Source organism: Fringilla coelebs, assembly GCF_963513975.1.
Source record: "Fringilla coelebs genome assembly, chromosome: 23".
NCBI classification, from domain to species: Eukaryota; Metazoa; Chordata; class Aves; order Passeriformes; family Fringillidae; genus Fringilla; species Fringilla coelebs.
This window is the reverse complement of record NC_140049.1, coordinates 625,223-651,439: the sequence shown is the minus strand read 5'-3', so window position 1 is coordinate 651,439 and position 26,217 is coordinate 625,223. Positions and strand designations below refer to the sequence as shown.

Sequence of the window (26,217 nt, the reverse complement as noted above, 5' to 3'; positions counted from 1 at the left end):
CCTCTGCTGTCTTTCACTAGCAGCACTACCTGCCTGTCTGTGTTTGAAGTCACTGGATGGTTACAGCAAGCACTACAGCTGGTTTATGGTGGGGGATGAGTTGGAACCACAGTGTGTGAGATCCTGTTGGATTCCCTGTTTGGTCAGGAGCACTTCCAAAGATACAGAACTTCACAGAGAAAAATCCTGCTGCTGAAGCTGATCCCTGTGTTAGAATTCTGAGTGACAGCAGCCCCAGATACCGCTGTCCTTGTACACATGTTCTAAAATCAGGATGATTTGTGCTCCCATTCACTTTGCCCTGGGCTGGGAGGGCTCTGGGTGAATGTTCTTGTTCTCTAAAGGAGCTGGAAACCCCCTTTCAGCAGAAAGCCTCGTGAAGTGTTGAAAGAGTTTGGGTTCTGGGAAAAGAGACGGGGCAGGAAATGTGTCAAAGCTCCTGCAAAGCTCGCCCTCAGCTGGCTGTGTCTGTACCAGCCTAAAACGGGACATGGGCACGTTTGTTCCAGAGGAGGTTTTCGGGGCTTCTGTCACTTTTCATTTTCTTTTTATGGGAAGCTTTTCCCTAAAGGAATTTGTTAAAACTCAGAAATCCCAGCAAAGCACACACACAAATGGACTCCTGTGTGTGCTGTGATTTATGTAGTCCATAAACCCAAGTGGGCAGACTGGGGGTGCCTGCAATCCTATTTCTCTGTGGTGTTAAGAAACATGGTTTTCTGACACTTCCAGTACGTCAGTTCACCAAAATGGTGTTCTTTAGAGGCAGGATCCTTACTTCAGCCAACCTAGGCTGAAGCTGCCTTACTTTTTTTAAACTAACAGTTCCAGAGAATGCAGGTGTCTTTCACGGTTTCCTGTTTTTGGTCAATTTAAATAAAAAAGTGAAGTTGCTTAACTTCCACCATTTTGTAAGGCCACGTTTGATTGACATTTGAGCTTTTGGCTGGTGTGACAGATTGTTCTCGCAAAGCCAGTGGTTCAAGTGGTGTGCTGACACTTGGGGAGTTTTCCAGCAGCACTTCCATGGTGGGAGGTAAGATGGAGCTGTATCATTTCTTGTTTCTTTTATTACTGCACACACAGCAGCCTGTGAGGTTTGGTGTGGGAAACTGGGAGGTTTCATGGTTTGACTCCTCTGGAATGTGGCAACAATGGGATGCAGGAGGAAAAGTGGCAGCAGCAGAGAACAGGCTGTTTGTTTTCATATTGTGATATTTTCACATTGTTCACAATCCACAGTTTGCAAAGCATGTGGTGAGAAATGCCAGTGCAGGGATTTTGTAGTGGAATATTTTTTAGAATCCTTATCTCTAAGATTCCACACACAAATTGGAGAAAGTTACTGTTTCTGTTCTGGTGGGAAAAGTCAAGTTAAACAGAAACATCAAGGGAGGAACTTTTTTGAAGCTGCTTCTGTTTATGAAAATGTTCGTAGGGTTTTAGCTGCTGCAAAAAGAATCCAGTAGGTGCTTTTCAGTTATTAAATATCCTCCATTCTCTGGGGGGAGAAGGCGCCGTGCCCGTCACGGAGCAGTGAACTCAGGAACAAGACACTGGGCAGGGGTTGGTGCTGAGGAGCTGCCAGGTTTGAGTGGCTTTGTGCCCCTTCTACAAGATTTCCAAGAAATGGAGAAAAATGAAATCAATTCTTTTGAGTTAGAAGAGGATGACAAGTCTGTTTTGCCTGTGTGTAGGTGTTTATAAATACAACTCTTTCCCTTTCTTTCAGCTTCTCTTCCTGTCAGTTAATGCTCTGAGAGTATGGGAGGCTTTTCCTCAAAAGCAGCTCCAGGTATTTTATTTTTAAGGCATTTCCTTAGCTGCAGTGTTGCTGACTGAGGTGATGTCCTGCCCAGGGGCTGCTCTGGGGAGGCTCAGCCCTGGGGGTGGTTGGGAAAGAGCTGCATGGCTGCCAGAGGCTGCCTGACACAGTCACATCTGAGCAGCAGAATTCTCCTGGCTGCTGGTTCTGCTTTCAGACAGACTGCACAGACACAGCCCCCCGTGTGCTTCTGGCTGCTTGTAGTACCACTGGAGAATTTGCACAAGCTTGGGATTTTTTTTTTCTATAGCAGTTGCACCAGTACCCACTTGCCCTACAGTCACTGTCCCTACCACTGCCCACACCCCTACAGACGATTTCAGAGCTGCAGAAGTCAGATGCTGGAGTAATAGGTAAATGTTGCACCTTTATTTCCTGATTTCAAACCCAGAGTTCCCTGAGACCGCAACCTCCTTCTGCAAGGGAAGGCTTCTATATCACATGTTTAACATCCTGGGGGGGTTAAATTTGGTTAGAATTGCCTGCTCTGTGCACTGGATGGGTGCTTCCTAGAGATGCTCACTGCAGATGCACATGTTAGGCTCACGGGGCTGGGGATAAATGTTACGCTCCGTGAAGTTTGGTGGATTTGAGCACTGCTGTTGCTTCAATCCCTCTGCTGAAACTGGGGATTCTGACAGGATTTCCTGTGTATCAACAGCCATGAAATACTGTACATGTCACTGGCCTTCATCTCTGGCATCCTCCTGACTGTCCTGGTTTTTGCAATCATCTTCCTCGTCAGGAAAAGTGAGTGACACAGTCGAGGGCATGGCAGCAGACTGATGGTGGCTGCAGAAATTGCTTAGAAAGTGGCTCAAATAATGTCTGCCTTGAATAATTGTGTGTTGGTGAACAGCTCATCCCTGGCAGTAACCCCTCGTGAATCATCCCAGCAGTGTTTTCAGGAAAGAATTAACTTTGCCACTGATGAGTTCTGGGGGTTTTTGTTGGTTATGGGCTTTTCTCATCCTAATCCTGGCTGCACTGAATTCACCCTGGCCACTTCCAACAGGTTACACATCACCTGTCGGTCACCCTTCTGCAGCCTCCCTTGCAAACGCCTGAGACAGGGATCCCTTTCCTTCCTAGGTTCTAAAAGATCCCACCAAAATTTACAAGAGGAAACTTTCTCCCAGATGGCAGCTGAGGAGTCTCTTAGGAACACCCAGGTAAAAGTCCCAACTGTCATTTCTATTGCTTTATGCAGATATTTCACATTTTTGACAGTGTGGTAAATATTAATTTGGGGTGGTGGGGAGAAAAGTCACCTTTGAGACTCAACTGTTGAGACTCAGCAGTTCTTTTGACAACTTCAGGGGTTCTGGGGCTGAACCACTGATAAGGGAGGTTAGGAGAAATCTTTTTAAAGGGGAAGCATTTCTGCAGTTTTCCTCTGTGATATCAATTCTTTGGAAGCCCCTAAAGGAGACTTTACCACTGGCCAGACTGGCCAGTGGGATGAGCCAGCATTTACCAATTTCCCCGTGCAGGGACAGGCTGTTAATGGGGTGTGGTGTTGAGGAGAAGTTGCAAGTGGGAAATCCCTGCTGACTTGCAGTGCTTGTGCACTCTCTAATGGCTGTGGCTTTTCTCACGTTCCCAGAATGAAGTGACCTACAGCACTCTGGTCTTCCAGCGGGGCAGGACGCCACTGCCTGTGTGAGGAGGAAGTTCCAAATGAAATAAAACCGATCCCACTTTCTGGACATCAAAAGCCACGAGGATGTTACACCAAGGGAATGCCCTGGGAATGCCCCCATGCCCTCTGTAACGCAGCTCCTTTTGTAGTTATGGCAGGAAATTGTCTCCTGTTCAAACTGGCTGCCAACGGCTGTGGGCAAATGGAGAGTTTCTGTACAGGATTTCCTTATCTGTAGAAATCTCCCTGCCCTTGTAAAGTTTCCATTTGTGAGAACTACCAGAGAGAAGTGAGAAATGAAAATGTTTCTCTGCATCTATCCATATCCTGTGCCCTCGTGTTTCCCTTTTCTGTCACCAACTCTAACATTTTCTGTATTATTTTGTTTTTGATTGCCAAGAGCTCTGCTTAGTTATTTCCCGTTACTGAAGTGATAATCATGAAACGTTTGGATGCAAATCTCTTCCTGGTTGGCTCCCATAAAAGAAACGCACAATCACAGTGTGACAGCCAAGATCCCGGGGAATGTTCATTCAGTGTTATCACCCACAGTGTTCTAAGTGCAGTGAAAATGGTTCCCTGTGCAAGGGCGGGGGTGATTTTCCGGGGCTGGCAGTGTCAGAGCAGCGCGGGGGCTCCGAGGAGCAGGGCTGGAGGTGCCACCGGATGGCAGCACCAGGCTGGGCTGGGGCTGCCCGGGCGCCCTGCGCTGCTCCAGCCTCCAACCCCGCACAGCCGGCGGGACCGGGCTCCTCCAGCCCCGCACAGCCAGTGGGACCCGGCTCCCCCAGCCCCGCACACCCAGCGGGACCCGGCTCCCCCAGCCCCGCACACCCAGCGGGACCCGGCTCCCCCAAACCCGCACACCCAGCGGGACCCGGCTCCCCCAAACCCGCACACCCAGCAGGGCTCTGGCTCCCCCAAACCCGCACACCCAGCAGGGCTCTGGCTCCCCCAAACCCGCACACCCAGCAGGGCTCTGGCTCCCCCAAACCCGCACACCCAGCAGGGCTCTGGCTCCCCCAAACCCGCACACCCAGCAGGGCTCTGGCTCCCCCAAACCCGCACACCCAGCAGGGCTCTGGCTCCCCCAAACCCGCACACCCAGCAGGGCTCTGGCTCCCCCAAACCCGCACACCCAGCAGGGCTCTGGCTCCCCCAAACCCGCACAGCCGGCGGGACCCGGCTCCCCCAAACCCGCACACCCAGCTGGACCCGGCTCCCCCAAACCCGCACACCCAGCAGGGCTCTGGCTCCCCCAGCCCCGCACACCCAGCAGGGCTCTGGCTCCCCCAAACCCGCACAGCCGGCGGGACCCGGCTCCCCCAAACCCGCACACCCAGCTGGACCCGGCTCCCCCAAACCCGCACACCCAGCGGGGCTCTGGCTCCCCCAAACCCACACACTCGGCAGGACCCGGCTCCCCCAGCCCCGCACACCCAGCTGGACCCGGCTCCTCGGCCCCTCCGGGCTGTGCTGCCCGCTCCTCCCTGCAGCTGCCGGGCCCTGGGCACCGCTGCCAGGTGTCACCAGATGCTCTGAAATTTGGTGTGCTGGGTTTGGCCACAGGGTGCTGCGGTGCCACAGGGCCAGCAGAACAACTTGTGCTCTTTGTTCTGCTGCTCTCTGCTCTCACCTCAGTCCTGGCAGCTCCTTCAAGCTCTATTTCATAGAGAAAATAGGGGGAGCCTCTCCTTCCCTCTCTAGAAGGTGAGCTGTGGGCTGGGCTCCCTCAGGTGCGCTACCTTTCTGTTCTTCCTAGACCAGTTTTATGATTTGAAGATGGAGACAAAACAAACCTGGCCTTTAACAACCTCGTTTCAGTTTGACCCATGTTCCCTAACCATGGGCTGTGCCAGCTGAGGTATAATAATTACTGTGACTTCTGCGCCATCCCAGGCAAGACATTGGCTGAAACTGGGCAGGTTTCTTTGGGTGTGGGAGGACTCAGCAGGCAGAATTCGTGTAAAATCCACCTGCTATTTATTATTACTGATGAAAACGTCGCAACACTGGCTGAAGCACAGGCTGGTCAGTAAAATCCACCTGCTATTTATTATTACTGATGAAAACGTCACAACACTGGCTGAAGCACAGGCTGGTCAGACTCAAGTTTGGTCTGAATGGACAGACAGGAATGGTGAGCGAGCTGGTGAGCTGCTGGATTATGAACAGCAAAGAACACATCCTGTCGTTCAATCAACTCAACCGATCATCATACTAAGAAACCCAAAACCCCCAACCAAAGTTTCCATCTTCCGTGGTTAGAAATTATGTTACAAAAAGACTACGTGTATTCACACGGGGCTTTAGAGCAGCCTCAGACCCGCAGGCTGCTGCAGCTTCCCAAGAGTTCCTTGGCAAAGCCAGGTGCTTTATCCAGGCTCTGGTGCTCACTGGCTGCTTCAGCCTCTGTTCATGACTCTGGGTCTGTTTGCTCTGCAAGAGCTGGCTGGCTCTGGTTTCTTGCACAGGATGTAGGTCCTTAAAATTAAAAGGTATGTGGTTCTGAACTTCTTTATCTTGTAGGCATAGACAATGGGGTTCACGGCAGAATTGGCATGGGATAAGAGGATTGCCAAGTAAATCACATATGGGGGGATGTGAGACTCAGGGTGAAAATAGAAAACACAGTTTATAGTGCTCAGAGGCACCCAGGAGATTGCAAACAGGAAGACAACAAGTGAGAGAGACTTGGCTGCCCTGAGCTCCTGGCCATAGAAAGCCCCAGCCCCTCTCACACCTTGGCTGAGCTTCGTGCGGATGATGTAGAAGATCTTGGCATACAGAGCAAGCATGATGAGCAGGGGCACGAGGGTCCACAGGAAGAAGAAGAAATACACCATGTAATCCATCCTCATCACGGAGATGAACCTGCACCTGAGGAAGCTGGAGCTCCTGGGGCCCACCTTGTTCCAGCCAAACATGGGGACGAGCCCTCCCAGCAGGGACAGGCACCAGCACAGCCCCAGGGCCCTCCAAACTCTCCTCTCTGTGGTGATTATTTTATATCTGTAGGGGAGAAATCCCAGGTTGTGTTAAAGAGAAGCATTTTAAGGTAGTTAAGGATGAACTCACCTGTTCAGGTACTGCGGGAACCCAAATTTTATCTTGAGACAAGCCCCACCTCTTTGTAACAGTTTCCTTGCAGCATCAGTAGGAACTGTGCTTAAGTTCCCATGTTTAAAATTGGATGTTTAACTATTTTATTTCTTGTTTCATTATGATCTTAGTTCCCCTCTTGCCAGGATATTGCTTTGCTGCTGTTGGAAGTCCTATCTTATTTCTTGGCGTCCTTGGGTGTACCTTCCTCTTTTTATTTGGTTTGTGCCATTTGTAGGGCTAAAATTCATTCTTCAGCTTCACAGGTCCTTTCCCATTATAAAACATGATTTTTTGGATGCTCGAGGTCATGCTTTGCTTTGCTAGCTTGTGTGCTTTTCATTTAAATGAAAACAGTGAGTTACTTCAGTTAACTGTTAATAAGTTTTTACTACTTTTGTATTTTCAGAAGATACTAAAAGGAATTTTATTTAAAAGACAAGCCTTAGAAACCTAAAAAAAGCCCTATAACACACTCAGCATCTTGTGCAATTACCAAAATGCTGAATATTTAACACCCTGCCCACAGATGCATCCTGTGACCGCACTCTGATCGGGGATAACCGAGCTGAGCTGGTTATCCCTCAGCTCGTGAATAACTGCTCCATGAGCACCCCCAGCTCTCTGGAAAGCCCGTCCCAGGTGGGCTCTGAGGCACAAGCATCCACTCCGAGTAATTAAAGTAATTACAGGTCGGAAAGGAGCGCGGAGGAGGCGGGGCAGAGGCAGGGCAGAGCGCCCGGGCCGGGGCAGCCTCACCTGGTGGGCAGCTTGACTCGCAGGTACCTGTCGATGGCGATGGCCAGCAGGGACAGGATGGAGGCGTTGGAGAACACCAGGATCAGGCAGCACATGAAGAGGCAGCCGTGGGCGGGCACGGCCAGGCCCAGGCTCACCACTATGGCCAGGGGCATCGCCAGCAGCCCCATGGCAGCGTCGGCCAGCGCCAGCGAGGCGATGAAATAGAGCGTGCTGTTCTGGAAGGCCGCGTTCAGCCTCACCGCCCAGATCACCAGCGCGTTGCCCAGCGTGGCGAGCAGGGCCAGCAGGCACTCGCTGCCGATGTAGATCCCGTCCAGGCTGCTCAGGGCCAGGCTGCTGTTGGGCATCCTGGGCTCTGCAGCTGCAGCAAACCTGAGAGCATCGACGGCCGCGCCGGGATCCTCAGCGGCTGCGCTCGCCTGTTCCGGGGCTCTCTGACATCCACGCTCCGTGATATCTCATGACCTCAGTGCTCGGGCAGCAAATCAGATATCTGCAGATAGCACCCAGGGGCCGTTCCCCTCTCTGCAGACCCCTCCTGAAGCTCACTGCATCCCTTCAGCAGCCTCGAGGCACGGTGCCTTGGGAAGCTGTTTGGCAGGGAGAGCTGTACTTCCACAGTCCTTCTTACCAGCAGCTTATAAAGAAATTGTTTTACAGGTTCCTCTTTCAAGCCCTTTTAGAGGTACAAAAATGGCAACAGGACTTATCAGTGCAGTTATCTGCCCGTCACTGTCACACTCAGGCAGCTCGGCTGCAGGGTGATGAGGGGGCAGCGCTTAAAAACCAGAGGGTGAAGGTGAGGACAGGGAGAGGCCCCTCTGCTGTCACCAACATGGAGAAAACAGATATGACCTGGGGAAAAATTAATTCCCAACCAAATCAGAGCAGGATAACGAGGAAGGAAAGCAAGTTGCGGAGGCAGAGGGCGGGTGCCGGAGCAGAGGCTCCGCCCTGACCCGGCTGGGCCGGGACGCGGAGCTGGAGCCGGAGGATGGAGCAGCCCCCGCGCATGGATCTGTTCCTGCAGCTCGGATTTAGCAGCTCTGCCTCTGCCCATCCCTTTTCCTCCCAAGGCAGGTGCTTTTCCTTCGGGACACTGTGTCCTGCGTCCGAGGGCGATGCCACCGAGCCCAGCTGGGGCCAGATCGGGGGGTTCCACCCAGCACCCCCTGTTCCCACCAGGTTCCTGCCGGCGCAGGCACAAGGTGCTCTGATACTCTTCAGGTGCTTCCTCAGCAGGCAGCATCTGTTTCCTGTCCTAACCATGACAGAGCCAGGCTGCTGTGACTCCTCTGTCCCCGGAGGAGGACGAGCCTGTGCCCTCTGCTGTCCCTGCCCCGCACCAGCAGGGCTTTCCCTCTGCCCTGGGGTGCTGTGGTGCCGCATCCCTTCCTCGGCCCTGCATCCTCACTCCGGGGCCCTCCTCCCGCTGCCCTGCCCAGGCTCAGGAAGCGCAGGGCCGGAGGTTTTTACAGCTGCCAAAGCGATCGAGCATCCCCGCGCAGAGGAGCAGCGCGGTGTGACCCAGCCCGAGGCCGGGCGGGGCTGGGGGCAGCAGGCGGAGGCTTTGGTGCAGGTTGGGGGTCCCAGGTTGGGGTTCCCAGGTTGGGGGTCCCAGGTTGGGGGTCCCAGGTTGGGTTCCCAGGTTAGGGGTCCCAGGTTGGGGGTCCCAGCTGTGTTTTTATTATCGGGCTGAGGCGGCTCCAGGAGCAGCCCGTGCCGGGCGGGTTGGGATCGGAGCCGGGCGAGTCCCAGGGATGTCTCCCCGAGATGGGGTTAAAGCTTTCGGATCCCCGTCCCCCAGCACTCGATGGTTTTGCCATTTAAAGGCTGTGCTCGTTTCTTGGATGGCTCCAGCGAAAGGCTTCCAGCTATCCCCGAGGGATCCTCCTACATCCTGGTGAGATAAGGATCAGGAAGGGAAGGTCTCTGCAATCTCAGCTGCGGCTTTGAGCACAGATTCCCTTTTCACTTTGGGGGTGGAGGGGAGGAGAACAAATTTGCCAGAAAAAATCATGTCTAAGTGACACACAGAAAAAAAAATGTCCCACAACAATGATCTTATCCTGTGAATCAACAACAGCCACGTCTGCCTTTGTTCTGGGGGGGCTGTGGGGCACGGGCAGGGGGCACAGGGCAGCCTCCCCCAGGGGCGGCCCCCGGGAGGCCCTGCCTGGCACGGGGGGCTCGGGGGTCCCCAGTCACACAGTGCCAGCCTGTCCCAGCCACCGCCACCCTCCCTGCCTTGGGACACCTGTGCCCCTCTCTCCTTCCATCCCACGTGTGGAGGAGGTTTTTTTCTGGATTTCAAAATTTAATGTTCACTTGATAGCAAAAAACCCCGAGCAACTCCTAAACCAAGCAGGGGTGAGTTCTGTCCCGGCTCTTCCCTGCCTGGGAAGGAAGTGAAAGCCAGGCAGAGGGAGGATGTGAGTGTGGAGCAGAGTCACAGCTGGTGTGACAGAGTGATCGTGGGCTGCTGAATTGCGAACCAGAATGAGAGGCTGGAGCCTGGTGCGGGGGGCAGCGTCCTGTCACTGTGCCTCAGTTTCCCCATCCGTGGTAAAAGGAGGGTTAATCTGGTCTCCACAGAGCTGGGAAGGGCTGGACAGGAGCAGAGCCCTTTGGGTTTCCCTCTGAAATTCCCCATTTGGGATTTTTTCCCCTGCCCCTCCAACGGGGGCACAGTGATGTTGGAAAACCACTGCTGGTTTTTCTCACAGATGCAAAAACCTGAAGCGAGCCCTCCTCTGGCACACAGAGCTGCGCTGCAAGGCAGGGTTCACTGTCCTCAGAATGCAGGCTGGTTCCAAAGATGATTTCAGCTGCTGTCAAGAGCAAACTGTCAGAGGCGAATCAGATCTGGAAAGCTCTTCCCCTGCACATCCCTTTCCCTGGGTCCGAGCCGTGCCGGGCTCACGTTCTGCCGGGGATTCGGGTCTCACGGCCCCACAGCCGGAGGCAGCTGTGTTCGCCGGTCCTGCCCAGCCCGCCGGGCGCTGCGGGCCCGGCCGGGAGGGGCTGGGGCTGCCGAACCAGTAGGGCCCGGTGCCTCTGCCGGGTGCGATCCCAGCCCGCTCCCGCTGCCGGCCCTGGAGCTCCAGGCGCAAACGGGGCAGGAGGGCAGCGACAGCGGCTCGGACTAGCTCAATTTCGGTGTGTGTTAAAGTTGATTTCCCTGTAACTGGAGGTTTCTAGAGCTCTCTCTGGGTGTGGCTGTGGGGTGGGGGCAGAGCAGCTGGCACAGGAGCCCGTTTGATGCCAGCCCCCCTCCCGCACGGGCAGGGACCCGTGCCAGCCCGGGGCAGCAGCGTGCCCGGCTTGTCCCGTTCTTCCTGCCCCGGCGCTGGCAGGGACGGGGTCCCACGGCTGCCCTGGCTCACTGGGGACTGCCTGGAATCTTCTGTCCCGGAGCTGCCTTCCCAGCCTGGGGCAGAGCCGTGCAGAGCCGCCTCCTGCGTGTGCGGGGAGGGAATCACCTGGGTTTGTGTCTCACAGCCCCTGCCCGGCCCTGGGGCTGCCAGCAGAGCCGGGATCCCACGGCAGCCTCCTCTGAGCACAGCACGGACCTTTCCATCCTCACTCTTCGTTAGACACTGGTTTAAAATTCCATGAAATTGGCGTACAATAAATCCTGGGGAGATGAAAGGGAGCTCGGAGCTGGCAGGAGGCTCTTTAGAGAGGCTCTATTTACACAAATTGTCTGGCTGACAGGAGAGAAACTGTTTTGACATTTTATAAACTCTTTCACTGATAATTTTGCATCTCAGTGCAGCAAAGCTGGGGGAGGCAGGACAGGGTGAAACAACAAAGCCAAGGCCCTGAGCTCCTTTCTCAGCCCTTGTTTTTGAACACCAGCAAATTATTTAACTGCAAAGCACTGCAAAAGCAACCTTTCTCTGAAAAGAAAGGGGGGAAAGTGCCATCATCTCACTGATGAGCATCCTCAGGAGGGGACAACTCACCTGGCACAGGCAGCACCCTCTGCCACTGCCCTGCCTGTCCCGGGGCTTGAGAACTCGGGCTGTAAAAGCCATTTAGCAGCTTCTCCAAATCAGTGTGTCTCCAACAAGGCTTGAGTGGACACTGCCAGAAATCAGCTCTATCACCTACAGTAAATACCTGTGCTTGATACAGGGCCACTGAGTCACTCTGAATTTTGAGTGTTTAGTGGCATCTCAGGCTCCAAATGTCCCAGATTAAATGAATAGGGATTTCCTATTTCCAAGGCATTTCCTAAGATTTTGGGTCATCCTGTGCAGGGCCAGGAGTTGGACTGATGACGCTTGTGGGTCCCTCCCAGCTCAGGATATTCTATGATTCTATGAATATCTTGTTGTAATATATTTATGAATCGTGACTCACTCTCTGAGTGGCATTTGTGGACTAATTCATCACTGTCAGCATGACTGGGGGGGAGAGCTTATATTTCCTCTGGATATGTTTTAAGTGCTTTTTTCCTGCCTTTATTTCCCTAATCAAAGCAAGACCTTATTTATAGTGCTGCTGTTTCTGTCTGGGTAAGCCCAGAGTGGCCCCAATGGCTTAACAGGATTTATTTACCCGGCCTAACCCGGGTAATGAACAGGGGATTTGGCCCTGTGGCTGCTCTAATCCCCGGGCAGGTGGAAGCAGAGGCTTTCCCCCGAGGAGCAGCAATTCCAAATGGACAAGGGAAACCCTTGGTGGCCCCAAACCAGAGAGAAGAGCGGTCCCAGTGCCCACAGGGATCCCACACAGGCTCCCCAGCTCGCTGCCTCTGCCTTGGGCTGGGCAGGGAGGGGCAGTGGGGTCTGAGGCCGTGGAGCAGAGCAGGAGGGAGGCTCAGCTGTCCCCGCGTCACACCGAGGGTGACACAGTGCCGAGGGTGACACAGCGCCGAGGGCAGCCACACGAAGGCGCTGGCCAGGAAGGAAAGCCTTTGGGCCCTGCTTTGATCAAAGATGGACTGGAAACAAACCATTTTCCAGGGAAGTGGTCCTGAGAGGTGCCTGGGGTGTCCCGGGAGCTCGGCTCCACCAGCAGGAAGATGAGCTGGAGGCAGCCGGGCTCTGGGGGCCAGGTTTGCCAGGGAAGCTCTTTAGGAAGGAAGCATTGTTTATACCTTTTTATTTGTAGTGTATGTATATTTGGATCCAACCTTTTCCATGATGAATGGCAGAAATCAAGGCCTCTTTTGTTCTACAATTAACTCGGAGATGTTTTCTGGTTCCTTAATGAAAAAAAGGAATTAATTTTTCCTTACAACAAAACACACACACAGAGCTCTCATTGCTGTAGAAAACTGTTTTATTAATGGCACATATTGCTAGGATTGCTGCCCTGATTTGGGGGGAAATAAAGCGTTCTGAAATACTTGCTGCAAGTTGTGGAGCCCCACCATGACATATCTGGAGTTTGCCCCCAGGGTTTGTCTGAAGGAGCCCCAAGGCCGCGGTGCAAGGGAATTTAAAGGGAGGATGTTCCCAGGTAAATAATAACCCCAGAGCCCTGTTCCTGGGCCGAGGGGCTCAGCTCTGCCCTCGTGCAGCCCCGGGCCGGCACTCCGGGCTGGCGCAGCCGCTGCGGGCTGGGCTGGGCTGGAGCGGCGGCCTGGGAACCGCACGTGGGGAAGGACGCGGAGATAGAGAAAAGCGTCTTTGTTTCCATCCGCTCCGCTCCCGTCACTTCCACTCCCACCCGAAGGCGCGGGGGCCGAAACTGCTGAGCTGGGCTCGGCTGCTCGGGCAGCCGGGCAGTGACAGCTCCGCCGGCCCGAGGCTCCCGTGCGGGGCCGGGCAGGGAGCGGCGGGACGGGCAGCGGGGAGGGCAGGGCAGGGCAGGGCAGGGACCGAGCCCGGGGCAGCCGGGAGGGCAGGGCAGGGCGGGCAGGGCGGGCAGGGAGCGACCCCGGGGCAGCCAGGAGGGCAGGGCAGGGCCGGACTGGGCTGGGCTGGGCTGGGCTGGGCTGGGCTGGGCTGGGCTGGGCTGGGCTGGGCTGGGCAGGGCTGGGCTGGGCAGGGCTGGGCTGGGCTGCCCCGCATCCTGCCCAGGGCCGGAGCACGGAGCAGAGAGCTGCTGAGGTGGGAAGGTGCCCAAAGAGCTCCAGGAGTGCCCAAAGCGCTCCAGGAGTGCCCAAAGAGCTGCTGGGGTGCCCAAGGAGCTGCTGGGCTCTCCAAGGAGCTGCCGGGGTGCCCAAGGAGCTGCTGGGCTCTCCAAGGAGCTGCCGGGGTGTCCAAGGAGCTGCTGGGCTCTCCAAGGAGCTGCTGGGCTCTCCAAGGAGCAGCCGGGCAGGGAGGTGCCCGCAGCAGCACACGGCGGTGACAGGAGCCGTCGGGCGGTGACAGGAGCCGTCGGGAGATGCCGTCAGTCTGGAATGCAGCTCCTCACCACAACACACAGCCCAGGCAGTAAAACAAGCGATTAAATGCTCTGATACCTCTGCGGTTTCTGTAACTCTGGAAAGACAAGTGGAGATTTCTGTCATTAAGGTAACCTTAGGAGCCGGCCCCCATCAGCCCAGGAGCTCAGCTGCCATCCTGCTTTACCAAACGGGGCAGCAGCTCCTGGGATGCTTTTTGTCTGTTTAGGGGAAAAGTGAGATCTGGCAGATAAGTGCCCTCATCGCGGGCAGGTTCGTTCCCTGGGAACGCAGCTCGGAGCCTCACGCCAGCTCTCCCACCCGGCCCTGCCGGGGCTCCCGGTGGGCTCTGCCCGGCGGGCAGGACCCAGCCCCAGGGGCACCCACGGCTGGGCTTGTCCCCCCTGCTCAGGGCCCTGCTGGGCTGCAGCTCTGCTCTGGGCGCTTCAGGCTTTTCCCAGTCCCTGCCGCGAGGGCTGAGGCACCTCCAGCCCGCGAGGCACAGCCCTCCCTGCCCGGGCCGGCTGCAGTCCCATCTGCTGCATTTCTCACTTCAGATGCAACTGCTCCTCTCTGCTCGCTGCCAGGCTGCGCTCGGGCTGGGAGACAGCGATCTGCAAACGCATCTGCTGTTATTTATGCAAACACTCTCTTCTCAAAGGGCAACAGAGGGAAGCGCTGGGAGCCAAAGCACACCCAAACGTCCCGAGGATGTCCCCGGGATTTCTGCAGCCACGCACTGACAGCACGGCTCAGCTCCTGGGGAGCTTCCACCCCCCACAGCCCCTGGTGCCCCAAGCAGACCCCTGAGTGCTGCCCAGGGGTCCCAGGGTCACCTGCCCGGCCCTGGTGGGGCAGTGGCACCGCTGCCCCCTGCCCGGAGGGGACAGGGCAGGGTGGGAGGCACGCAGGACATCCAGCCTTTCCCCGGCTGGGATCCTTTTCCAGTCACAGCCTCTGAGTCACTGCAGGAGTGGAAGTGACTCATGATCCGCTGAGGAGGCGACAGCTGACTGCAGAGCTGGGCTCAGGCTGTGACACTCAGCTGCTGCCCGAAGGGACCCGGGGTGACAGTGCTGGAGGGGAGGCTCAGCGCTGGCTGGGAGCAGACACAGGGGCCTCGGGCTCCCTCCCATTCAGCATTTGCTCTGCCTTATTCAGCCTTCCCCAAGGAAAATACCTGCTCTTCCCGAGAGAGAGGCTCAAAGCCAGGGTTGTTCACTTGTGCTCAGGAAGCAATCAGAAAACAAAGAGTGCTGTCAAAAGTCTAAGTGTTACTGCAATCATAATTAGTGTGCAGCAGCTATTAAAGGGAGCTGAGGAGCTGCCTCTCCTGACACAGCTGCTTTTGGACAAGCTCCTGCTAACCCCTGGGAGCAGGAGGAATGGAGGTGCTGGAGGGTCTCCAAGGCTGGGCCATGATCAAGTCCTCTTAGGACAGCAGAGCAGCGCTAATTGGAAGCACACATCTCTTCTCCAGGTACGGGTGGAGACATTATTGCCTCACGGATGCCTTTATGAACCCTGTCCTGCAGCCCCGTGCCTGCTGTGCTGCTGGCCTGGGGGCATGAGGAGGGTCTGGCCCCCGGGTGAGACTGGCACTGGCCCTGAGTGGAACCAGTCATGAACTGGGACAGGTAATGAAGAACCTCCACGGCTCTTACAGAGCTTCCAGAAGCTGATAGACAAATACCTGGATTGTTACTTTTACCTGCTAATCAAAAATTGCCCCTTGGCTACAGTACAGGCATTGTGTGAGTGTTTAAAGAAAACAAGTGTTGAAACCCCATGAAAGGAGCCATGGGGAGGAGTACTTACTGAGTTAGACGTTCTCTCATTTCAATACATGTATGACATTTAATTTCAAGGCAATGCTTGTCTCGATGTGTGGGTTCCACAAACCCTGTCAAAGGACGTCTCTGACTTCCTCTTGCAGTTACATTTTAACTTTCATTTTATCTTTGGTTTTTTCTTTCCTTTCCCCCAACTTGCCCGTACTCTACTGCCTGGATTTTACCGAATAAAAGTAGAGAAAAGGGAGCTGCAGCTGCCCTAGCAATGGGTGGAAGCAGCTGGCAGAGGAGGAGGGGGAGGTTTGGTACCCAGAGATGGAGGAGGTGAGCGGGTGCCTGGCTCCACAGGGCTGCACAGGAAGGAGTTGGGTAATAGAAAATGTGTGCTTGCAGCTGCCTTTGAGCAGTGAGCCACGTTTGTCAGCTGAAGGAACCACACTTGTTACTGCTCGTGGTGAGCTCTGCTGTCCCAGTTTTTCCTGCTTGGGCCTCTCCTGCTGTGGCTGCCCAGGGCCGCAGTGCGTGGAAAAGCCAGTCCAGGCTTTCCCTTTGGAAACCTGCTGGAGCTTTGGCACAGCCCTGCTCGGGACCTCGGGTCCCTCCCCAGATCCCACAGCTCCCAGCTCATCTGCCTAATTACCTGGGAGCTGCAGGCAGGCGGGCAGTGGGCTTGGAGCAGAGCTGCAGAGGGAGCAGGGATGGGCTGGGAACAGGCTCAGAGCCCTCCTGCCCACGGAGCCTGGGCTGCTGGGCTCTGTCAAGGGATCCTTTCTGCAGGATCCCTGGCAAGGACGGCGTGGGAGGTGAGCTGTGAGCTCCCTGACCCTCAGCCAGGGCAGCTGCTGGCAGCCGTGTGGGTGCTCACTGTTAATTACATCATTAAGTCATTATTCATAATGATACACTGCAATCTCATCTGTAAAGAAAATATTATGCTAGCACTTCAAAGGCTTGTGTCGAGGTCTTTGGAAGGAGCGTTTTCCCCTTGATTCTCCCCTGACTGGATTTTAAAGAATGATTATTGCAAGTTTGGAGAGCACCAGCTCCTTCCTTGTGCAGCTCCAGGTCAGACACTGAGGAGCAGGATGGAGGCAGCACCTTCACTCCTGACAGCCCCAGCAAAGGGATAATGTGCTATTAGCCTGCACGGTGTCAAACCCACTTTCATTTCCTGCCAGCCCTCTGTCAGCCAGGAATCCAAGGTCATTATGCAATCACAAATTGTTTCTGAATTTCATTAAATCAGCAAATGGGCCTTAGCTACATATTTACATCAGCTGAACTTGTGATAATTTATCCAATTGGGCAATTATTGTTTTGGAATGAAAGAAGTCCTGAGGGATTCTGCTTTGTATTAATTTGCCTGCAGAAGACTCAGTGCAACCTCTGCAAAAGCAGGTGAAAAATTGCAATCCTGTTGCAGGTTCTGGGATAAATAAGTGTTTTCCTTTCAGTCTTTTACTGCTGCCACATAGCAGGAAAAGGGGAGTGAAATCTTGGTGTAATTTAATATGAATGGATTTAGACTGCAGAAGTTATTGTGGCAGCTCCTGTTTTGTATAAATGGACGGGCTGTGATAAATTACACCATTTTTCAATAAAACCGCAGCGTGAAGGGTCACTGGATTTCTTGGGCTGTTCCCCGGACATTCCAGGCTGTGTCCTGGATGTGACAGCATGCAGAGAATCGATTCTCTCTGCCTCAGGACCCCGTGCTGTTGGTGTGGAGTGGAGTGGAAAGCCCTGGGCTGGGGCTGTCAGCAGGCTCTGCCCCTCCAGGCAGGTGCCAGCGCTGCCAGCCACCCTGGGGACATCCCTGCAAGAGTGGGATTTGTCAGGGATGGGGAAGGTGTGGGCAGGGGTGTGACAGCCTGCTGACAGACTGGATTTGCTGACCAGCAACCCTCTGCTGGATGGGAGATAAGGAGCAGCAGGCAGGAGTGAGAGCTCAGCTGAGGGGCTGCGTCTGTGTGCCTGGAGGAGGGCAGGACTGGGGCTGGGAGGACGGAGATCCAGATTTACTCCCTGCTGGAGTCACCAGGAAAAGTGCCTCTGATTTCAGCTGAACTTGGACCTGCTTCTCCTCTTCTAATCATTTCATAACCAGGTTCACATTCATCCAGATCTAATTTCATGTACTTGCAAAGTCTGACTCAGCAATAAATGTTATCAGCTTCCACTCAAACCTGCAGAAAATGGGGGAAAAAGTCAACCTTCCCAGAGCTCACATCAAACAGGAGCTCTGTCCTGCTGAGTCAGGCCCTCAGTGTGCCTGCACCCTTATTGTTCTGAAACTTGGAAGATGGTCCACAAGCCATGAAAGAGATAAGTGTGTGATTTCTCGGATACAATAAAACTCTTCAGTCAGTGCTCAGTGGGAAAAGCTGCAAATGTGTTGATATTTGGGGCAAAGGTTGTTAGAGCTTTAATTTCAAAGGAAATTTGGGGTAAAGCCTTGCAGAATGCTCAGACATTTCCGTGTACACTGAGCCTGCCAAAGGCATTGCATCCCTTGCAGCTTCTGCCCACAGGAATACGTTTTTACACAGCTTTTAAAACAGAAGTTACTGATGATATTTTGCCCCTGCCTGTTTTGCAGACACAGCCTCATGTTTTTAAACATTGAGTAGTAACTTCCTAAGTCCGCAGATTTCACGATAACGTTTGTACTCTGAAGAAACAAGTTGCTCAAGCACGAGTGCTGAGCATCCTTGAGGGTGATGCTTTTGCCACCCCGACTGTCCCCCTGCGCCCGAGCCTCTCGCTGCTGGGGCTGCCAAGTCCTGCAGGGACCAAGGGTGGAAATCCTTTGCTGACACTGCCCTGCCTCCAGGGATTCCCATCAAACAGGGATTCACCTGCTCACGGTGGTCCCCAGGGAAGGAGACACCTCTTCAGCCATAAAAACAGGGATTTGCAGATCCCTATCAGCAGCCACAAATTGTACCTGGAAGCAAAATTCTGCGCTGTGTTTATTTCTGCTGCACACACAAAGCTGTGAGAGGGAGAACTGGAGCAGGTGCAGTTACAGAGGGTGAGTGGGGACTCTGAGCTCTGCGTGTCTCCTGGCTGCTGACTTGCTGGGGATTTTGGAAAAGTGATTTAATCTTTGTTTTCTGTACAGCCAGACAAGTAATATGGAGCATTTTTGTTGGAGTTCTAGGGGAAAGGCAGCATGACTGCTAAAATATTGTTGCTGTAGCCCCAGACCTCAGCGAATCTGCTGGTGTCCCTGAAGTTTTGCCAGTGGTGATGGAGGAGTGCGGGGAGGCCCGCGGGTGTGTGCTGCTGCTGGCACTGTCCTCTGCAGCCTCACCAGGAGCATCCCCGGGGACAGCAGCTGCAGCCCTGGTCCTGTCCCTGGTTATGTGAGGAGGTGACAGTGCTCGGAAACAGGAGAGATCCCTCTGCACCTCATGGAGAGCCGAGCATCGCAACCATGGAAGCGACTACAGCTCCTCCTGGGGTATTTATACATTCCTAGTGAGGAAAGAAAGCCCTGAAATTTATTGACTGTTGACATTAGCTTTGCTGGAGTGTGCAGAGCAGAGTTATAGTTGAAGTTGTGGCTGATGAAGTGATCTCCCAGATCAGTGACGGCAGTGGACTCCTGACCTGATCCTCCCTGCGTGTCACTTTCAAAGCTCAGTGACAAAAACACCATCAGGACACTTATGTGCTGTTCCCATTCATGTGCCGTTTCCTCGCGTTTTGTCTGTTTCTTGTCAATTGCATGCGTGCTTCACATCAGTGTCACAGTTCCTTCTTTTCACGCTTTTCTAAACAAATAAACAAAGCGTTTGAAGCGTTGTGTTTCAATGGGAGTTTTTAAGGGGTGAAGGCGGTGTGGCGCTGTTCCTGACCCTGCGCTGTGGTAGTGCTCGGTGACCTCCTGGTGACTCTTGTCTTGTCCCGTGCGAGCGGCGCAGCATCATTTCCCTACGAAACACCCTCAGCCCAGTCTGCCCGCTCGCTGCCCGCCCTTCCCGCGGGGAAATTCCCCCGTGTCCCAGCCCGGGGCCGTCCTTCTCCTCCTGTCCCCGTTCCCTGGGACGAGATCCCAAATCCCCCCGGCTGTCCCCTCCTGTCCGGAGCTGCGCAGAGGCACAAGGTGCCCCGGAGCCTCCTTTTCCCCAGGCTGAGCCCCTTCCCAGCGGCTCGCGGAGCTCCAGCCCCGCACCAGGGCCCCAGCCCGGCCCCGCCGGGCGCCCGTTCCCGCACGGAGCCGCTCCCGCCGGTGCCCCCGCACCTGCCCCGGCCTCCCGGAACTTTTGCGGGGCCCGTCCGTCCCCGCCCGCCGCTGGCTCCTCCCCGGGCGCGGAGGGCGGAGCGGAGCGGCGCCGCCGCCGCGCAGAGCAGCAGCAGCGGCAGCGGCAGCGGCCGAGCCCCAGCGCCAGCCCCGGCCCGCAGCGGCGGCGGAGCGGCGGCGGGAGGCGGCCCGGGGGCGGCGGTGAGCGGGGAAGGCGGCGGGGGCCGGGGCCGGGCCGGGGGAGCGGCGGGGGCAGCGGCGGCCGCGGGTGTCCCGGCGGGGCCTGGCGAGGCCGCGGGCGGGCGGAGCGGGGCAGGGGCCGGGGCCGGGGCCGGGGCCGGGGCCGGGGCCGGCGCGGAGTCCGGCGGGGCCGGGCGGTGGCAGCGGGGCCGCGCCGGGCGCTCCCTGCCCGCGGCCCGGCCGGAGCGCGGGGGAGGCGGCTCGGCCCCGGCCCCGGCCCCGGCCCCGTGCTGCCCGGCCGGTCCCGTCCCAGCCCCGCCGGACATCCATCTTGTGCGGCACCGGGGATCAGCGGAACTGTCGCGGTGCTCCCGCGGTCAGGTGTGCGCGGGGCGTCCCGCGCTCCGCTCCCCGCGGTGGGACGGGCGCAGGGGCTTGTGCGGGGCCCCAGGAGCCCCGGAGGTGAAGGAGGGACTGCGAGGCTGGAGGCACGGACGGTGGGCTGCCGCAGGGCTCGGCAGGACGGGCCGCTCCGCTTCGCCGGCCCGGTGGGCGGCAGGAGGTTGGGGCAGGTGGGACGAGCCAAGGGGGAGCCCCCCGTGAGCCACGTGGAGCAGCGGGCTGGCCCATCCTCACCCTCCCGGCCCATCATCACCCTCCCAGCCCATCCTCATCCTCCCCTCCCAAGGACTGGTTGTCCCAGACCACCTCAGCTCTGAAAAGGGTTCTTGCACTTCCTTCAGTCGCTTTAAAGAGAAACTGTTCTCTGCATGGGGAAACTTTGGTGTTTAGGAACTTCTTGTTAACTGGTGTCTTTGCTGAGGTCCAGAACGGCTGGGTTTGGGGCAGGGATTCCTGCGAAGCCTCCTCAGTGGGAGGGTTGGGGTTTGGACACAGCGAGCCAGTTCCGACTGACACAGAGCTGGAATCGGGTCTTGCTTTGCGCACAGCTTGGAAAGAGCTGCAAGCAGGAAGGGCAAAGCATGAAAACTCTGGGTTTTTTCTGTCAGTAGCTTGACAGGGAAGATAATATTTCTTAAAATAGTTGTTTGACTTGAAAACGCCTGACTGCCTTCGGAGTATTGTATCGGCACTCTGTAATTTCTGTTGCTGCTGTAATTCTCTCTGAGTAGTTGTGTTGCTCCCCGCAAAGAGACACCAGATTATTTGAAGAGTTGAGGAGAGCGTCTGTTCAGCTGACAGTGCCTGTCTGCTGTGAAATGTTTCACTGTTGTCATTTGTGTCATTGCTTTTTTCATGCCGAAATGGTGTGCCAGTAATTCCCCCTGGTGGAGCGGATCCTCGGGTTTTAATGCGGGAATCTGTGAGGCTTTCAGGAAGTAATGGATGAGGCTTGGAGAAACAGAAAATGGTGCGTTAGCAAAGCCCTGTGCCTTTAATGAGAAGTTATCAAAACCAGGCAAGTTAAAGGGAAGTTCCAGATGGAGCACTCTTGCTCTTGTGGTCTCTGCAACTTTCTGAATTCACAGAAGCCATGTATTTCACAAGTATGAAATGCTGTCTGATTATTCTGACATCATTATCACGTTGCTATAGTGACTTCATTGCGCCGGGAATGCCATGTTCGCATCCGGTTGCTATGGAAAAAATCAGTGTCATAAATAAAAACATTTAGTGTTCTGTTCATCCCCATGGCAGGAAAAAAGGCATCGATTTATTGACGTGAGCGAAGACTGGCAACATATTCCAACAGAAGTTCCTAGTGCCAAGTTACAGACTGGGAAATTGTCACTTGCCGCTCTCGGCAGATTGTCCCTTGCCTCCCTGTGTTGTGGCAGGTAGCAGAAGTTGTGAAAGGCTGCTTTTGGAATGGAGGGTGGCAGAGCGCGTGTCGTTCTTCAAGGTGGAGCCGGCAGGAAGTGCTGTGCTCGCACCGCTTCTAAAAATAAGAATCTGTTTTCATGCGCAGTGCTGGCACGGCCTGATCCTGGGGGGGAGCAGAGTCACCCCTCCAGAGCAGCTCCTGCTCAGGGCAGCCTGTGCCTGGGGGTGCCCAGCTCCTGCCCCTGTGCCTGGGGGTGCCCAGCTCCTGCTCCTGTGCCTGGGGATGCCCAGCTCCAGCTCCTGCCCCTGTGCCTAGGGATGCCCAGCTCCTGCTCCTGCCCCTGTGCCTGGGGGTGCCCAGCTCCTGGTCCTGCCCCTGTGCCTGGGGGTGCCCAGCTCCTGCTCCTGTGCCTGGGGGTGCCCAGCTCCTGCTCCTGTGCCTAGGGGTGCCCAGCTCCTGCCCCTGTGCCTGGGGGTGCCCAGCTCCTGCCCCTGTGCCTGGGGGTGCCCAGCTCCTGCTCCTGTGCCTAGGGGTGCCCAGCTCCTGCTCCTGTGCCTAGGGGTGCCCAGCTCCTGCCCCTGTGCCTGGGGGTGCCCAGCACTGCAGGACTGGGGGATCCTCGGTGCCAGCCCAGGCCCAGCACTGTCCCAGCACAGCCAGGCTGGCACCCCAGGGCTCCCGGGATCCTGCCATCACGTGTCCTGGCCCTGGCGTGGCTGTTTTCAGGGTAAGTAGCTTTGCTGGAGGTTTGAGAGGATCTCCTGCCAAACGGGCTGAATTACTCGCACAGCATAAGTCCAGTGACAGGTTAATGCTTTTGTTTGGAGGCTCGTGTTTACACAGAGAATTGGAACAATTTATATTTGAAGCCATAAGTTGCAAATATACAGAGATGGGTTATTAGTGATACATTTCGTGGCTGCTCAGCCAGTCTGAGGACTGTTCGTAAAAAAACTGAAAAGTAATTAAATGGCAGGAGGGAAACATGTGGATGTACTTGAACATTAAAGTTTTAATTGTATATTGAATCATCGTCCTGGGCATAAACAACTCCAAGCATTTGTTTGTACTTTATATTGCAGTGCTTTTGCTTGTACCCTGCACGTGCACAGCTCGCTCAGTGGCACTTTGAACTCGTGCTCAGTGTTTAGAGAACAGATTGCTTCTGTGCAGCTCTGCAGACTTAAAAAAATCGTCCTCAAGAGGAATCCTAATGCTCTGACAACAGGAACCTGTTATCTGTTTTCCTAGAGAAAACAAAGTGTATCTTTTGAACATACACAAGTTCAAACCTTTAGGCTTTATATTTGAAGTGTTTTTTATGTGTAGCTGTTTGAAGCTCAGAATTATCCTTGATCCAGTGTTACTTTCAGCCTTGCCAAAATCAGCTTAGCTGGCTCTGGTGTGGATCCTGTCCAAAACTTTGGGTTTTAGGGTAATATGGGAGACTTCCTTTTTTATCACTTTCTTTTCTTTTCTGATGAGCCACATTAATGTTGAACATCAGCCACCTCTTGTAACTTTGTGTATGTCATTCTGCAGAAGCAGATCCAAGAGAGACAGAACTTTTAAAACTTGATCAAGTCCGAGGGTAGTGTTTGGATTTTTTGGCCTTGATTTTGGGAGTTGTTGGGTTATTTTTTGAAGCTAGTGAGGATGGTGGTTAAAGTATAGCCTCAGTTCATTTTATGTTGAATGCTGAAGTAGTTATTTATTTTCTTTTTTATTTAATAGTTAATTGGAAATAAACAGAATTTTAATGAAAGCATCATCTTAAAAGGGTGCTTCTAAATCCCAGGGTGAAATTTTCTTGTAGGCATTTGTGTTTGCTCTTTAGGAAAGTTGCTGCTGCTGGAAACATGACACCTAATGGCAGAGAGAAGTAAGGGTGTCCCAAAGTCTTCTGCAAGAGCTGTTCATCTTGCTGAGCTCTCTTACTTGGTCCAGCCAGTCTTGCTCGGATGTTAGGACTTGTGTGAGATGTGAACAGTCCCTCTCCATCCTTCCCCTGGGCTCCCTGCAGGTCCTGGAAGGCAGCATCAGGCTCAGGAGGTTTCAGGTAGAGGAAATGGTGGGGTGGAGCTGCAGTGGGTTCCTCAGCCCTGGGAGGTGAGGAAGGCAGGGCAGAGACTGAATCCTTCGCTTTCCCGTTGTGGAGCCTTTACTGTGGAGCGCTCAGAGACTCTTGGAAGCAAGAGCCCAGTGGGAATCCAGGGGATGCAGTTCCGTGTCTCCAGCAGGAGCACTGGAGTGAAAACCATCGGTGCTGGTTGAGTTGGACCTGTTGGACTGTGGCACAGAGGAGGAAGGGTTGGTGTGAAGAGGACACCCGTCGGTTGTGCCAGTGGCACTGCTGATGGAGGAGGGGGCAAGAACCTGCAGGTCCTGCCAGGGCTGACCAGGGCAGTGTCCTTCAGCCTGGTGCTGCAGCAGGGTGCTGGGGTGACTCTGCTGGGCTGGCACAGCTGGCAGGACGTGACCTGTGCCTCCTCCTGGCTGCCAGAATGGTACCAGACAGGTGACATTTGCTCTCAGAGGTACCAGTGTGTAATTTGCAAGGACCAGCCTGCGTTCATGAGAGTTACCTGGAGCTGCCTCTCCTGTGGCAGGTTGAGGGTGTCTTGCTGGTTGTTTGCAGCTGGCTGTGTGCTGGTGCCTGTTGACATCCTCTGTGAGCTGGTTTGACATGTCTGACTGAAACCCTTCAGAGCTAAATGGCTCATTATGAGAAGCTTCCTGTTATTTCCTGTGATAGCATAATTTTGTTAATTGATGCCTGTTTTCTGAGCTCCCCTCTGAAGAAAAGGGGACCCCGTGACAGCAGAGCATCAGTCAGGACACACCTGGGCCTGCTCAGCTCTCGGTAGCAGGTTTTTACACTGAAGCACTTGTGCTGCCCCTCTGGTGCCGTTTCACTCCCAGGTCTGCTATGAAACAAGTTTTGATTTGCAGAGGGACAGGAACTGGTTACCGAGAGATCACTTCTTCCCTTGCAAATACTGCAGTAATGAAGTTGTGTAGAGAAAGGCATTTAACAATATTAAAATGAGGAGGCTGTGGGAAGAAGGGTGGTGCTCAAGGAGGAGGCACCGAGCGTTGCATTCCTGATCAGAAATGCTGTGTTTAAACTCAAATTGCATTCATGTGCTGTGGGAAGATCCTTATGGGTGTGTGTGGGAGAAAATGGGACACCAGAACCCATCCCTCACTGGATCTGCAGTCACTTTGGGTCTGTAAGCTGTGTACTGCAGGCTGTGCTGAGAGCCTTGTGCAGGCAGCACCCCTGGGTGCAGGGGAGCTCAGAACCGCCTGGTTCTGTTTCTCCTGTGGCAGCAGGGCCCAGGGCAGGGCTGGGGCTCTGTCAGCTGCTGGAGCAGGTCGGGTGGCCACATAAAGACGGTGTTTTGATGTTTTGATGTGTGCTCTGCTCCCTGCTGCGAGGGCTCGGGCGGTATTGGGAGTTGGGAAATACCTGCTATACCTGAACAGGCACTTCCTCACTGCAGCTGCCCTGGCTTCACCCGAGCCAAGGGAAAGGCACCCGTGGGATCTTTTTTTGCTTGAGAAGTCCAGATGCTGACAAAAGCAGGCTTGGGATGCTTTGGAAACTGCTGGTTGCTTTCTTTTGGTGAACAGAATCATCAGCCTGAGGGGGACTCTGACCCTGCATTGGGCTTTTATACCAGGGAAGAAACAGGTAGCAGGACCAAGAGGCAGAGAGGGATCTCCAGGGCTGCTCACAGCCCGTGCTGCAGGCGGCTGCCTGGGCTCTTTCACCTCTTTGACTTTAAGTTAAAATGTGGGGAGCCAGGCTGTGACAGTCCTGTTGAGCAGGTGGCCCGAGGCATTGTGGTTTGTTATTTATTGTGAATATTGATAGGATGGAAAATACTTGAATCCATCTGGGGCACTGAAGCAAGAGGCCTGGATGTGCCCACAGCAGTGGCTGTGTTGGGGCTGGAACAAATCTTTATTCATTGCTTCAGTGAGGCAAAATGCACTCAGAAATGTGCTCAGTGTAACAGCAGGGTGAGCATTTCTTTGAGAGGTGATTGTTGCTTTGTCAGAACCCTGCTTTTTGGGAATGCTCTGCACCTGGGAGCGTTTGTCAATGGGCTGTGTTGCATAACTGCTGCTTGCTGGAGCATTGCAGGAAAACAGACACTTGCGCTTCCCTTGTCAATGACTGCACATTCAAGGCAGGCTGGAATGTTTTGGGTTTCTTTTTTAGTGGAAATATTTGTTGGATTCAACGATGTTGTGCTCTGCAGTGTTCTAATACTGCAAAAATGTGAGCTGGTCATGTTTGAGCGGGGTATTGCGTGTGAGCCGAGGGCAGTGCAGTCTGCTCCCGGTGCCTCTGAGCATCGCTGCCTGCAGCTGGGGTCCAAGGCAGGGATCTCTGTGCCATCAGGCATTTCCCACTTTTCTACCTGGAAATAGACCCTGAATCTGGGAAGCAACGAGGACGTGGGAGGAGCGCTTCAGCTGGATGCATTGGATGCAGTGCCTTTTATGTTGTATTTTTATGCCAT

General features: G+C 54.7%; 2 protein-coding genes across 2 annotated transcripts in view; one reads left to right on the top strand and one right to left on the bottom strand.

Annotated features, from left to right (window-relative positions):
- Positions 1–5,872: 5,872 nt before the first annotated feature.
- ADORA3 (adenosine A3 receptor) lies at positions 5,873–7,866 on the bottom strand (the record flags this gene model as incomplete). The annotated part of the gene is made up of 2 exons (XM_084220843.1): positions 7,329–7,866; positions 5,873–6,479 (listed from the first exon to the last, which is right to left on the bottom strand). Exons 1-2 carry the CDS (start codon positions 7,676–7,678, stop codon positions 5,873–5,875), a joined length of 957 nt encoding a protein of 318 aa, XP_084076969.1. The 5' UTR covers positions 7,679–7,866.
- An 11,910-nt stretch (positions 7,867–19,776) lies between these two features.
- RAP1A (RAP1A, member of RAS oncogene family) overlaps positions 19,777–26,217 on the top strand; it is a 30,310-nt gene continuing 23,869 nt past the window's right edge. Inside the window, exon 1 of the mRNA XM_084220568.1 lies at positions 19,777–19,917. The gene's annotated coding sequence lies outside the window, so the exon portion shown is untranslated. The remainder of the gene's footprint in view (positions 19,918–26,217) is intronic.